This window comes from Ustilaginoidea virens, chromosome 5, assembly GCF_000687475.1.
Source record: "Ustilaginoidea virens chromosome 5, complete sequence".
Taxonomy (NCBI): Eukaryota; Fungi; Ascomycota; class Sordariomycetes; order Hypocreales; family Clavicipitaceae; genus Ustilaginoidea; species Ustilaginoidea virens.
The window spans coordinates 1,663,265-1,676,524 of record NC_057320.1 but is presented as its reverse complement, the minus strand read 5'-3'; the positions used below and the strand labels follow the sequence as shown (position 1 = coordinate 1,676,524).

Below are 13,260 nucleotides of genomic sequence, written 5' to 3'. Positions count from 1 at the left end.
TAATAGTAGCTTAGGCGAGTTCGCCCCCCTCCTATATTATAGCTAAAAAGCACGCCGCTTGCCCCTTAGAGGTTATAAAACTCGGCAAAATATTAGTGGGAGGGGCTATAATAAGAGAGTTAAAACTATTTAAGAGATAATTCAGGCTATATCTAGTGACTAAGGAAGTATAATTATTATAAATATATTAGTAAATCGCGAGATATTAGGGCTAATTATATTAGTCAAATGCTATCTTTATATATAAGACGGCCAAGACCTCCTAGTTTATATGCTTTATACTACTATTAGTCTATAGGTAGTATATAGTCGAGAGGAGTTATTTGGTCCTAATAGCCCTATATATTATGGTCTAGAATTAGCCTATTTAGTCTAAGCCTTTATCGCTAATAATCTAGGCGGGGAATTTATAGTGCTATTATTAGTAATCTAGAAACTATTCTATATAATTCTCCGCTTATATTAAGTATATCGCCTTAAGCTAGACGTACTTTAATAGGCGGTTGGTAATAACTATTAGATAATACGGGTCGGAAGTATTATAGGCTAGGAGGTTAGTTATAAAATTAATAGAAATTTAAGACTAAAAATGATCTAGGATTAGTAAAGGTTAAAATAGGCTTTGGTGTAATTAGCGGCTCTTATATACCCTATAGTCAAAGAGATACTATTGACTACAGATAGTATATAGGTTTTCCTCCTGATACTCGGGTTTCCTATATAGATTAGACATAGAGGTACTAGCACTAGGCTAGATGGGGACCCATCCCCCCCTAGATAGCTTAGCTAGAGTAATACATATATATATGTATAACGCGTTAAAGATAGCAGCTATAATAAAGTAGATTTTACTTTGCAATAATTTTGCAATTATAGCAGTTTTTTATACTGGCAAAAATTTATAATTCTTCTGACGATTTCCTGATATTTCTTTACCAAAGGCACGATTTCCAGGCATTGTTGTGGGCATATAATAAGCGTTGTAATGTAAAGGGTAAAATTGATTGAGGCGCGAAGACTTTGCGCTGCGCATTTTTGTTGCGGGACTTTTGGATACCTACTGTAGGTACCTGCCTACCACGTACCTAACCTAAAGTAGCCTGGCGCCGCTTTTTTTTTTTTGTGCAAATACTCCGTACATCTATCTTCATTTTCTACCCAACTGACGCCCTGAGTAGACCAGCTCTTTCTCCTCACGAGGAGGAAGCTGGTGCTTTTTAAAGGCCCAGCTTCAGTATGAGAATACCCAGGACAGCCAGATGGCTGAATTCCCATCTTTTGCTTACTGGGCAATGGCAAGCCATCAATTTGCGCCGCCCGGCTCCCTTGGCCGCAAACTCGGAATGCGGACAAGACAGAGCTTTCAGTCAAACTTTTCTGCAAAAATCAAGTGCAGCACAAGAAGCGTATGTCAAAAGCTGTAGATCAAGAATATCCTTGCGTCAATTTTCTCTCGATCAGTGGCAGACTGCTAATTGGTTGCATAATTCAGCCTAAGCAAGACTAAGAACGACGTTGCACGTTTGACCGCCGAACATATGGAGGCCAATATGGCGCCAGAAGAGGTCCAGAGGCTCTCTAGAGTTCGAAACATTGGGATTGCTGTAAAGATTTTCCGGATCATCATGCTCAGAATAGAAGCCAGCTAATTGCGTTTGCTAGGCACATATCGATAGCGGCAAAACGACAGTGACGGAGCGTGTACTCTTCTACACCGGCCGTATCAAAGCTATCCACGAGGTTAGAGGCAAGGATGCTATTGGAGCAAAAATGGACTCCATGGAGCTTGAAAGGGAAAAGGGAATCACCATTCAGTCAGCAGCGACATTTTGCGATTGGAAGAAAGTCGAGAATGGAAAGGAGGAGACCTACCACTTCAATTTAATCGACACTCCAGGCCACATCGACTTCACTATTGAAGTGGAGCGCGCACTTCGTGTTCTCGACGGCGCGGTCTTGGTTTTGTGTGCCGTCAGCGGAGTGCAGTCACAAACCATCACAGTTGATCGTCAAATGAAGCGGTATAATGTTCCCAGAATCTCTTTCGTCAATAAAATGGACCGCATGGGTGCCAACCCTTGGAAAGCTGTGGAGCAAATTAACTCCAAGCTGAAGATGCCTGCGGCCGCCATCCAAATTCCCATTGGGTCTGAAGATGAATTTGAAGGTGTTGTTGATTTGATTGAAATGAAGGCATTGTACTTTGAAGGCCCAAGAGGAACCAAAGTTCGCCAAGCTACGATTATTCCCGACAGCCTTAGAGATTTTGCGGCGGAGAAGCGACAAGCTCTTATTGAGAAGTTGGCCGACGTTGATGACGAGATGGCTGAAATCTTCCTGGAAGAAAGAGAACCCACCACGAAACAGATCAAAGCTGCCATACGACGTGCTACCATTGCCCGCAATTTTTCTCCCGTCTTAATAGGTTCTGCTCTCGCAGACAAGGCGGTCCAACCCATGTTGGATGCTGTTTGTGATTATCTACCAAATCCGTCCGAAATCGAGAATACAGCACTTGACAAGTCCAAGGGGGAGAAACAGGTTAAACTAATTCCTTACAACACTCCAGCGTTTGTTGGACTGGCATTCAAGCTGGAGGAAAATAATTATGGGCAACTCACATACATCCGTGTCTATCAGGGAACACTCACAAAAGGGAGCTACCTTTTCAACTCCAGGACGGACAAAAAGGTTCGAATTCCCCGCATTGTACGCATGCATTCGAATGAAATGGAGGACGTTTCAGAAGTGGGTGCTGGGGAAATTTGCGCTGTTTTCGGCGTCGACTGCGCCTCGGGTGACACTTTTACGGATGGCGGATTGCCATACACCATGTCGTCTATGTTTGTTCCTGATGCGGTTATGTCCTTGTCTATCAGGCCAAAGCGCACTGTAGACGCGGACAACTTTAGTAAGGCTATGAACAGGTTTCAGCGCGAGGATCCGACATTCCGAGTACATGTGGACCCTGAGAGCGAAGAGACAATCATTTCAGGTATGGGAGAATTGCATCTTGAGGTTTATGTCGAGCGATTAAAGCGGGAATACAAAACCGATTGTATTACTGGTCAACCGAGAGTCGCCTACCGAGAAACGATATCAAAGCAAGCTGAATTTGATTATTTGCTTCGACGACAGAGTGGCGGCCCAGGTGATTTCGCCAGGGTTGCCGGATGGATTGAGCCCAACGAAAAGCCAGAGGAAAACAAGTATGAAAGCCGAGTCGTTGGTGGTCATATCCCCGACAAGTTCTTGACCGCCTGTGCTAAGGGATTTGACTTGGCTTGCGAAAATGGGCCACTTTTGGGCCATAGAGTTATCGGGACCAAGATGGTTATTAACGACGGTGCCACCCATGTAACTGATTCGTCTGACTATGCCTTCAGCTTAGCAACGCAAATGGCGTTCAAAAAGGCATTCACAGATGCGGGCGGTCAAGTTTTGGAACCGCTTATGAGAACCACCATCACAGCACCCAACGAATTTCAGGGAAACATTCTCATGCTCATGAATAAGAGGAACGCCACTATCCATGATACGGAAATCGGCAATGAAGAGTTCACCTTAATTTGTGACTGCAGCTTAAATGCCATGTTTGGCTTCAATTCGCAACTGAGAGCTGCAACACAAGGAAAGGGGGAGTTCAGTATGGAATTTAGCCACTACGCTCCAGCCCCCCCTCATCTACAGTAAGTCATGGTAGCAGGTCATGATGAGCGCAAAGAGCTAACCGGGCTATCAGAAAAGAGCTTGTTGCGAAATACGAAGCTGAACTCGAAGCCAAGAGAACCAAGTAACGAACCTCTCCAGCGGCTACGGGGTCCAAATGGAATAGATTTGCCATCAATGGATCAATACTAGCACCACTATTGTGTAACGCAAACTTGTAGAACTAGCGCCATTTTTCAAACAATCGGCATATTGGCTGCATCTTTGCAAGACGTAAATAAAATCTTGTGACGGAGAGGGAAATCGCTGCATGTATGCTCTGCCAGAGTTAAACACTTGTATACTAGTAGTAAAAAAAAAGTTCTCTTTTGTATACAACTATCTAAAGGTATCAAAAGGAAAAGGGGATCTACAATCTGTTGAGGATGTCTTCCACAACTTCGTCTGTGGTTGATAAGCCTCCCAGATCAGGACTGAGCAACTTGCCATGCTCCAAGTTGGCGTCGACTGCAGCATAAATTTTGGCAGCAGCGGCAGGTTCGTGTAGGAACTCCAACATCAAGGCGGCACTTCTCAACGTCGCAATTGGGTTAGCAATTCCTTTCCCCTGAATGTCTGGCGCACTGCCATGGCAGGGTTCTCCAATGGCAAACCCTTCACCAACGTTTGCACTAGGAACCAGGCCAAGGCTTCCAACCAGAGCTGCGGCGCCGTCCGAGAGAATGTCTCCGTAAAGATTAGGTGCAACAATAACATCATAGTGTTCCGGCTGTCGGAAGAGCTTGTACACCATAGAGTCCACAATTTGCTCCTCCACGTTCACAGAAGCATACTTTGGATCTGCTAGGGCTCTCTTGGACGCTTCGCGGAATAAGCCATCTGTTTGAGATAAGACATTGGATTTGTGAGTAATTGTAATCAGTGGCTCGCTGTGAATACTCGCGGCAGAGGACAGTCTGAGCTTCTCACGACGAAGAGCGATTTCACCAGCCATAGAAGCAATTCTGAACGAAGCCTTATCCGATATCCGTTTGATGGCCTCAGCAACCTTGCCTTCAGGCCCATCCATAGTTTTCTCCAGCTTGACGTACAGATCCTCAGTATTCTCGCGCACAATGACCATGTCGATAGGTTTGGGTGTGTTCATGACAGTCTTGACAGGACGCACATTTGCGTAAAGGTCCAGTCGTTTGCGAAGGGCAACAATCGGCGAGGAATACCCCTTGACTGAATGTGTTGGGGAGCTGACAGCACCGAAGAGAGCGCCATCGCACTCATTTCGGAGAATATCGACCGTAGCATCAGGTAAGGCGGTTCCTGTCCGCTGAAACACCTCGAAGCCGGCGTTGAGGTTCACGAAGTCAAACTTCAGGTTCAAGTAGCTAGGAAGAGCTTCGAGGACGCGGCGGCCGGCAGGGATCACTTCCTTGCCAATACCGTCGCCTGGGATAAGGCCTGTAAATAATATCTATTGTAAACGATTTGCCGGATCTGAAGGCTCATTCGCGCAGTTCGATCTATTCGCACATACCGATTCTCAGCGTGCGGACTGACATATCCGAGTTACCTTGTGTAACTTAAGGGGGCGAAATAATAAAGGGCTGATGCCAGTAACGCGCGGATTGTGCGTTGCTTTGGAAAGTGCTTAAAGGGAGTGTAGTGTGACAGGAGCCGATAATCGGAGATTAGTGGTCGCAGAAGAAAGGACAAAAGGACAATGGTTTATAAGGACTCTACAGCAACCGAATTTTGATCGAAGCAGTAGCAACTAAACCTAAAATGGACGGAGTATCTTTTCACATAGATAATTAACATATAAAAATACGTGTCTATGGAACACTCAATATAAAGCGCATAAGTCGTCCCGCATATGTGAATAACATATTTTATTATTATTCACTCTAGGGGAGCTATTTCCTGCTATATAGTCCTTTCTAGTAGTACCTCTACAGGATAACACAGGGAGGAAAAGCCCGAGTGCCGGGTGGAAAACCTTCCCTGCGATGCTGGTTGTTGCCCCCCGATCGGTCCCTAGGATGATTATCACCCTATGGAGTAATCGTTTTTTTATTATAATTTACGGCTTATGCTAGATATTGAAACCTCGGTAGAACAATTATTTCTTATACGCATGTGACCCGACATACGCCGTCTAGTAACGCTTAGCAACTTCCGTCCTGTTTAGAGTATGTAATTTCCTTATGCAGCCACCTTTCTGGCGGCCCTGCGGGACAAGGCTTCTTGCAGGAAGTAATTTTATTAGAGTACGCACATTTATTGACTTTCAGAAACATTCGTTCGCTAATGGCCGGGACTCAAGCATATGCCCCGCCATATTCTTCGTAATCTGGGTTTTGGCGGTGAGCCTGCCCAGGCTGCCCTCTTGTTTCAACAAACTGCAGCCTGGGCGGTAACCGGAAGCAACACGTTATGCAAACGAGGTTACGAGCCATCATTTGGCGCCGTCAAGTGCGGCTTATGGAGTCAATTAGTCAGGGGATGAGGGTTCTGCGTCCATTTCAACGTTTACGGTCGCTGTCATTGATGATTGTACCCAAGACTTTGGGCCTCTTGCCTGCCTACCGACGATCCTTTCCGAAATTCTACAGGTTGCCGCTCTGCTGAACAGGAGAGGCCTAAGAGTCCAAGACTATCCATTATCTGATCCTTCCCCTTTCCTCAAGCTGGAAGAATTAGGACTGTATCGTGCTCGTCCTCACTTCTCATCGACTTCCGTTTCTTTTTTTTTCCTTCTTCCAGCTTTCTATAATTCACAGTATTATTTCATGTGGAGTTCGACATATCGGTGCTCTTTCTTCATTTGCCATATACTGTATTGCCTTTAATACCCTTGTCTTCGCCACCGTCACTGCTACGCCTAATGCAACACGTTCCAAGATTTTAACGCGGCTCATCATCACGTTTCGCTCCAAGTCCTCGCGACATTTCCCAACTTTGCAAGTGCATCAAGTCAAGCGGAATCGAATCAGATACGCGGCGTCGGGCGTACTATTATCTCCTCAAATTTCGTCTGGAACGCAGTCAGCGACATTAGTCAAGCTTACCAACACGTCTCTCAGATCACTTAAGCATCGCATCTGCGCCGTACATCAGGTTGTCTCCTGCTCTTTTCAAGGTGATAAGTACGACTTCGAACCTTGGCCGACTTGACCATTAGTCATACGCATCCATCCATAAGCCATCATTACCCGAAATTCTTTGGCTCATCCATTCCGAATTTGGACTTAAACAAGTGCGGCTTTATGCAAATATGGGATCCTGTGGACGTGGCCGATTATGTCTATCATGACACAACCAGTGTCCTCTTCAGGGGAGAGGATAGGTGTTGCTCAGCAGGCGTCCATGGACCCTGATAAACTTCAAATCCGCATGGTGCCCTATAGCCCTCCTCGAATTAGCTCTGTAGGATCAACCTCCTCGCGGCCGGTCTCTTATGCTGATCCTTCAATTTCTACATCTCTCGTCAGCCAGAGCGAAACTTGGAATGGTGCTCCCTACTTTGCATCCAGACCGAACTTCCGAGTTGAACCTCATCATCGTCACCAAAACCGGCAAACTCCTGACATAACTAGTATATATGGCGCGCATCTAAGTGATCAGGCTCGCCTGACTGAAAGTTGCAGGGCGCGGTCCGTCCTCCCTGCTACGTTGCCATCGCAGAGTCTGGCTTCTCCTCCGTCGCCGCTTCGTCGCCCACAAAGAGTCATAACCGTCAACTCAGACAAAACTTTTTCTCTCAATTCCGAGAAATATGGGGCTTCATCTACGGCAGAATCCTTACGGTCACCATGCAGGTCTTCAACCTTTGCGACTTTGTCAGTAGACAGGAACTTCTCCGAATCTTGTGTCGAAGAGCAATCTAGCCCTCCATTGACGACCCATCAAGAGGATTCTCTTACACCGTTTCCCAAGCGCTCTATTGCGCCGCCAACTACCATCTCTGTCGCTGATCCTTCATCGCCATGGAATTACAACTTAGTTGGTGGATTGCGCTTAGTTCCTGATAGTACTGGGAGGAAGAAAAGGGACTTATCCCAAGTTCCCTCGCTCTCACTTTCCACCAAAAACCAAAGCTGTTCTTCTTCCGGTCCCCTTATACGAGCCACTCAAGTCTCTAGAAAGGAGTCATTCCAATCTTGGCAATCAAACTCAACCTGGTCCGAAAATTCAAATATCGAAGCAATCATCAGCAGATCCCCTTGTCCTTCGCGCACGAATTTTTCGCGACTGTCGTGCGACGCAGATCCACAGAGCCAGTCAACTTCGTCAAGTTACCTGAATTTTGAGGTTATCGGTGAAACTTCTGGCGAGCAGTCTGTGATTTGCGGCTCTCGGCCAAAAACTGGAGAGAGTGATTGCAACTATGTGCTCCACGAAACAAAACCATCTTCTCCCTCGGGCCTGGCAGCTTCTGGATCCCTGTTGAAGTCGGAATTCTCCAGGGAGAGTTTGCTTGTTGCGCCATTGCGGCCTGGGAGGTGCTTCTCCCAGGTCAATTTGTCAAGACAAAAATCGCGAGAGTCAGTTCGAACAGGGTCTTTCACCTCAATCTCTACTGCCTTTATCGAAGAGGCCAGGCGGTCGCTATTTGCTGGTACTGCTATGCTGTCGGTGCCCCCAGGCATAGTTCGACGGAGTTCAGCTCGTAAAACTTTTACACTTTCTGGCCATCGGCAGATGAACCCTGCCGCAGATAATCAGCCAAAAACAACACTGTCAATCCTGCTGTCTGGAAGTGATAGGGATAGCGAAGTACCTACGCGATGTTTCTCCCAGTCTACAGTCGGTCGTCTCTGCTCACTCCCGCATTTGCCTGACGATAGAGGCTACAACAGCACTGCTTGGATAGATTCGCCAGAGTGTGTCCATCATATAGCTTTGAATCGAGAAGCTAATGACAGCAGTTTGCGGCTAATCGAGGATCAAGATGAGCACGGCGACGGGCTGGCAAAACTAGGGGCTCTCCACAGGCACTCGCGCACCAGACATCACAGGCATTTGTCCAGTTTCCCTTCCGATCGCAATCTTTGTTCATCAGGCAGTTCCCGCAGTAACAGCTTCATTCGTACTTACATCCCAACCTGGGCTAAGTAAGCTTCAAGAGTTAATTGCTTTCCGTTGTGTTCTGGTATTTAAATTACTGACGAGTATGTAGACTTTATTACGGCAGCGGTGAAGGTCGTTTTTTGACAATCCAACATTCATCTGATTCTCTGTTTTCCAACTTCAACGCAAGCGTGCAGCGTCGCTCTGTAAGGAGTCGTCCATCAACAGCTGGGTGCCCTCCGCCAATGAATGACGCCCCTCGTCAGGTCTCTCAACACTCGCGCCACGCTAAAACCTCATCAGAAACAGCTTCGAGCACGGGCAATCCACTGCCCAGCTACCGACTTGCCATGGTGGAACGGATCAAGAAACAGACGTCCAGCATTTGGTCTCCACATCTGCGCAGGGATAAACGAGCGCAGGTCTACAGCTTTTGGCGACCACCATTCTCTATGCTTCAGTTCTGCCAGGGCGATTTGAATAGGAACAGAGTGCAGACTGTATGTTTTGTCCTCGGCTTTGTATTTCCTTTTGGTGAGAACTGTTCCTCGGTGTCAAGCAAACACGGTTCTCCGCTGACAAGTTCCCAGCTTGGATGTTCGCAGCGTTTCTGCCACTTCCCTCGCCAACGCGATTAGAAACTCACGACAAAAATTATACCTCAGGCCACCTTGATCCTGAGTATGGTATCACCCATCGTTCTTTAGACGACCCTGTTGCAAGTTTCTATTTTCGAGCCAACTGGTGGCGAAATCTTAACCGGTACATGTCCATCGTTGGCATATTCGTAATTGGCGCCGCTGTTGCTCTTGCTGTTGCCGGCACCCAACAGCGGTGGAAAAAATGAAAGGTGAGCTCGTCATCCCTCTTGCATGCGTGATGGATGCCAGTATATGAAACCCCATAACTATGGAGATATTATTAACCTACTATCACCTGGTTATTCGTTGTTCTGATTCATAGAACATAAAGTGCATTTCCACCACTACCACGGAAGGTCGTCCTTTGAATCATCAACCTGTCCACAAGAGAATCTCATATCTTCGGTCTTCTCATCGAACCACATTCATCGACCTTCATCTCATCCGTTCCTATCCCCTCAATTTCTTTCTCCAGCGAAGACACCTAATTCAATTTCCTGCTTACGACTATCATGACGATAAGATAATCTACGAGACTCAAACAATATTTCAATGCCGGTCAGATTCAATATTTTTCTACGACTTGAATGTGCGCCACCCCGACGACTTCTTGGCCTCTTACATCATACATCGAACACCACCTAGATCCGACTACCGCGTAATAGGCCAGACGTCATATTTTTGTTTCGGCTTTCTATTGACTCATTTTCCTTTGAACCCTATTATAAAGCTGGGAACGAAGCATTACGATCCGGACTTATGACGATAGTGACGACTCACGTCTGTTTTTTCCTCTGTCTTTATTCCCGCTGTCTTGGTTTCTAGATACTATGTAATCAGAATGACCTAATGCGACACATGATTTTGGCTCCGATGATGTGAATATATGAAAGCAACGGAAAAAGCAACTCTGGTATATCAGCGCCAGTGCTTTATAACGAACACGTCAGGTCAATTACGTCAGCGCAACCTCCTTGATAACGCCAGTCGCTAGGTATACGTGTTCAACGACCCACATGAATATTGCCCTTTGTGTCTGCTCGGGACGTCTCCTTAATCCGACTTCTCTCTGTGTCGTGCCCCAACTTCCGCTTTTAGTTCTCCCATGGCCTCAGACATGTCCTGGTCAGGTTCCTTGGAAATACCGAGGATCGGCTCTTTGCCACTCAGGCTGTTAGGGCTCATTGACTGCACGAGTTTTGAACCGGTGGCACGGCCCTGGAGCTTCTCTAGTGCCGCTTTCAATGCAAGCTTGCCTGGTGATGCGAAGAAAATAAGGGAGGCAAGGGTCCACGCTGCACCGTAAAAGTATACGCGCGACCAAGCGCGGACGGAATCGGCAAGGTTTAGTAGAAGGAAAGGAGTTGTTGCGAACGAGAACGTCAATTGCGTGACAATGAAGCTGGTTATGTCGTAGTACTTTTTTCTAGGTGTGGGTTCTCCAGATACAGCATCGAGGAAGAACGGACGAACGATACGACGAAAATCTCAAAGGAAAGTTTAGATGTTAGCACATTTGCATCACATGACATAGAAAATGGGATATATGAACATCCAGGTTTGGGATGAATTAACTCACTTTTCGCAGCTGTCTGGATAAGACTAGCCAGAATGAATGTTAAGTAGTAACCGGGATAAAAACCATGCCAAAGCGCGCTTGTTACGAATGTCATGAGGCTGGCTTGAAACCCAGGACTTTTCCCTCTCGCTGTTACTCGCAAGTATACGTAGTTCCGCAACCAATTGTTCGTGTTCATGTTCCAACCCGCAAGGTAACCGCGAGGATTCTGAGCGGTCTCAACAGCCCAAGGGTCGATGTTTTGTAGGCGATCCCAGAAAACTTTACCGGTGACTGGGTCGAACCCGTTGTAGCCCAGGCCAGCCAAGATGCATGACCCCTCTGTCAGTGTCCAAACGCCGTAGTATTTCAGCCTAGCCACCAAATTCACCACATACATAATCCAGATGCGGCGCCACAGGGCATGTTGCATGTAAGAGTCCAGGAGTAACTGCTCTTGTCCATATTTGGCAGATAAAAATCCGAACAAAGCAATCCAAAAGAGTCCAGTCAATGCCTTGAATGTAGCTGGGGTGCCGCTGCGAGGTATTCTTCTCTTTTTCCTAGAGGGAGGCTTCTTGGATGGATCAACGCAAGATGGTATATCGAACATGGAAGTATCAATCCAACGTCGATACTCGGCATAGTCAAAAGCCGGACCAGCGAAAAGAGAGGGGAAGAACAGGATATAACCTGCATAATCGAGCAGGGATGGAAGTTTCTTGATAGCCCTGTCTCTCTGCAGGTCGGATAACAAATCGTCCGAAAGTTGTCCGTCGGCAACATTCCAGCAGAACGCGCTCAGTTTCATTACCAAGACCATTTGGGCCCCAGAGATGTCAATGGTGGAAGGAGTATTCGCAGCTTGGCGTCGGATGTGGCTAACTGCCATATGAGACATTACGAAAATGAAGCCAATCCATGGCATATATGGGCTCTTTCGCATATACTTTGCAATCAAATAGGCTCCTCCGGCGCTGATGGTAATGGTTAGGAGTCCACGCCAGAGATCGAACAACCCGACTAGATAGAAAACCGATGTCCTAAACGAAGCAGTGCGTAAGCTTGACGGAGCATTCACCCTGCCGACATTAACAACGTGGGTGGGTTGGTGTAAGCGATGTTTAAATAGCTACCCGATGATAAATAGGTTCTTGCGGTACGGCCTTGCATCTGGTACGCGCTTTAGCAAGCCCGCCAGGGGATATGATAACAGGAAAGAAAATATAAGCTTAACTATAATCACGTGCGATTAATTGACATGGTAATTGTTTTTTCAAATTTGCCGGACCAGCTTACGTTCGTCTGGAGAGCCCCCTGATGACTGTGACAGGGCCGCAAAGGCTGTATATCATATCTCATTAGTATTTGATATCATGCATAATTACTTTTATACTGAAACTCACGGCGATGCACAAGACGAAGCATCTTCGTTGTCAGAAGTTAAATCGACACGTAAGAGTGATATCAAAATATACCAGGCTGCAAAGTTTATATGTTATAACTATGGTATAGCAATGTCATCCTCGGCAAGTTTTAACATATTCAATGGATACGATCGATTAGCTAGGTAAGTAGTGTAAAAAGGGGGGGCCATTGTAAATGTCAGAATGCACAGGGAAAATGCGATAATGCTTGATTGAAGGAACCAAGTCCTCTCTAAGAGACTTGTGTTCCCAGCTATTTATAGTGGGATAAGGGGTACCCCTAAGGGCTTACTGATCCAGGGAGAACTCGGCACATCCAACCTCAGACATAACCAATATCCACATTATAGACAAGCCAATTTCCCTCCAATACACCCCCTCAGGATATACTTTCTCTAGGATATCCTACTATATAGCTAAACTCAGTACAAAGCAAGATAATAAGTAGAAATATCAATCCACTCAAAACGATATACGCAAAATGATAGTGCCGTTATTAAACAGGCTACCTATATAGGGGTAAATTGACCCAATAGCACACATACAAAGTAAGAAAACAGTAACAAACCATAGATTCCAATTTTCTATAGGAAATAAGTGCAGCTATTAAAAAGCCCCTTTTAATCTGATTTTTTAGGGCGTCTTTTGATCCTTATGAGGCTCTTCCTTACCACCAAAATTAATATCGTGAGATTGCAGTCTAGCATCATAAGATCCCTTTAAAATAACAAGCCTAAGCTGCCGGCGGAAGATTTCAAATTTCTAGCCTATTAAGGGCTTTATGAAACCGTTAGTAACTATATTGCCCATTAGAACCTATATAATATCGATCGTTCCTTTCTAAACCTCTTAGCGCAACTAATAGTAATAAATATCTATATGATAAAGCCGTATTACG

At 46.0% G+C, this 13,260-nt stretch overlaps 4 protein-coding genes across 4 annotated transcripts; 2 read left to right on the top strand and 2 right to left on the bottom strand.

Moving 5' to 3' along the window:
- Positions 1-1,236: 1,236 nt before the first annotated feature.
- UV8b_06354 (uncharacterized protein) lies at positions 1,237-3,797 on the top strand (the record flags this gene model as incomplete). Its single annotated transcript, XM_043143851.1, has 4 exons — positions 1,237-1,406; positions 1,493-1,604; positions 1,663-3,689; positions 3,743-3,797. 4 exons carry the CDS (start codon positions 1,237-1,239, stop codon positions 3,795-3,797), a joined length of 2,364 nt encoding a protein of 787 aa, XP_042999786.1.
- Positions 3,798-4,078: 281 nt separating this feature from the next.
- Positions 4,079-5,225, bottom strand: UV8b_06353 (uncharacterized protein; the record flags this gene model as incomplete). Its single annotated transcript, XM_043143850.1, has 2 exons — positions 4,079-5,124; positions 5,201-5,225. 2 exons carry the CDS (start codon positions 5,223-5,225, stop codon positions 4,079-4,081), a joined length of 1,071 nt encoding a protein of 356 aa, XP_042999785.1.
- Positions 5,226-5,870: 645 nt separating this feature from the next.
- On the top strand, positions 5,871-10,140 carry UV8b_06352 (uncharacterized protein; the record flags this gene model as incomplete). The annotated part of the gene is made up of 8 exons (XM_043143849.1): positions 5,871-5,933; positions 5,990-6,079; positions 6,162-6,370; positions 6,447-6,812; positions 6,924-8,780; positions 8,846-9,270; positions 9,327-9,550; positions 9,700-10,140. 8 exons carry the CDS (start codon positions 5,871-5,873, stop codon positions 10,138-10,140), a joined length of 3,675 nt encoding a protein of 1,224 aa, XP_042999784.1.
- A 290-nt stretch (positions 10,141-10,430) lies between these two features.
- Positions 10,431-12,363, bottom strand: UV8b_06351 (uncharacterized protein; the record flags this gene model as incomplete). Its single annotated transcript, XM_043143848.1, has 5 exons — positions 10,431-10,864; positions 10,957-11,978; positions 12,072-12,171; positions 12,235-12,279; positions 12,342-12,363. The coding sequence occupies 5 exons, from the start codon at positions 12,361-12,363 to the stop codon at positions 10,431-10,433; spliced, it is 1,623 nt and encodes a 540-aa protein (XP_042999783.1).
- Between the last annotated feature and the right edge of the window lie 897 nt (positions 12,364-13,260).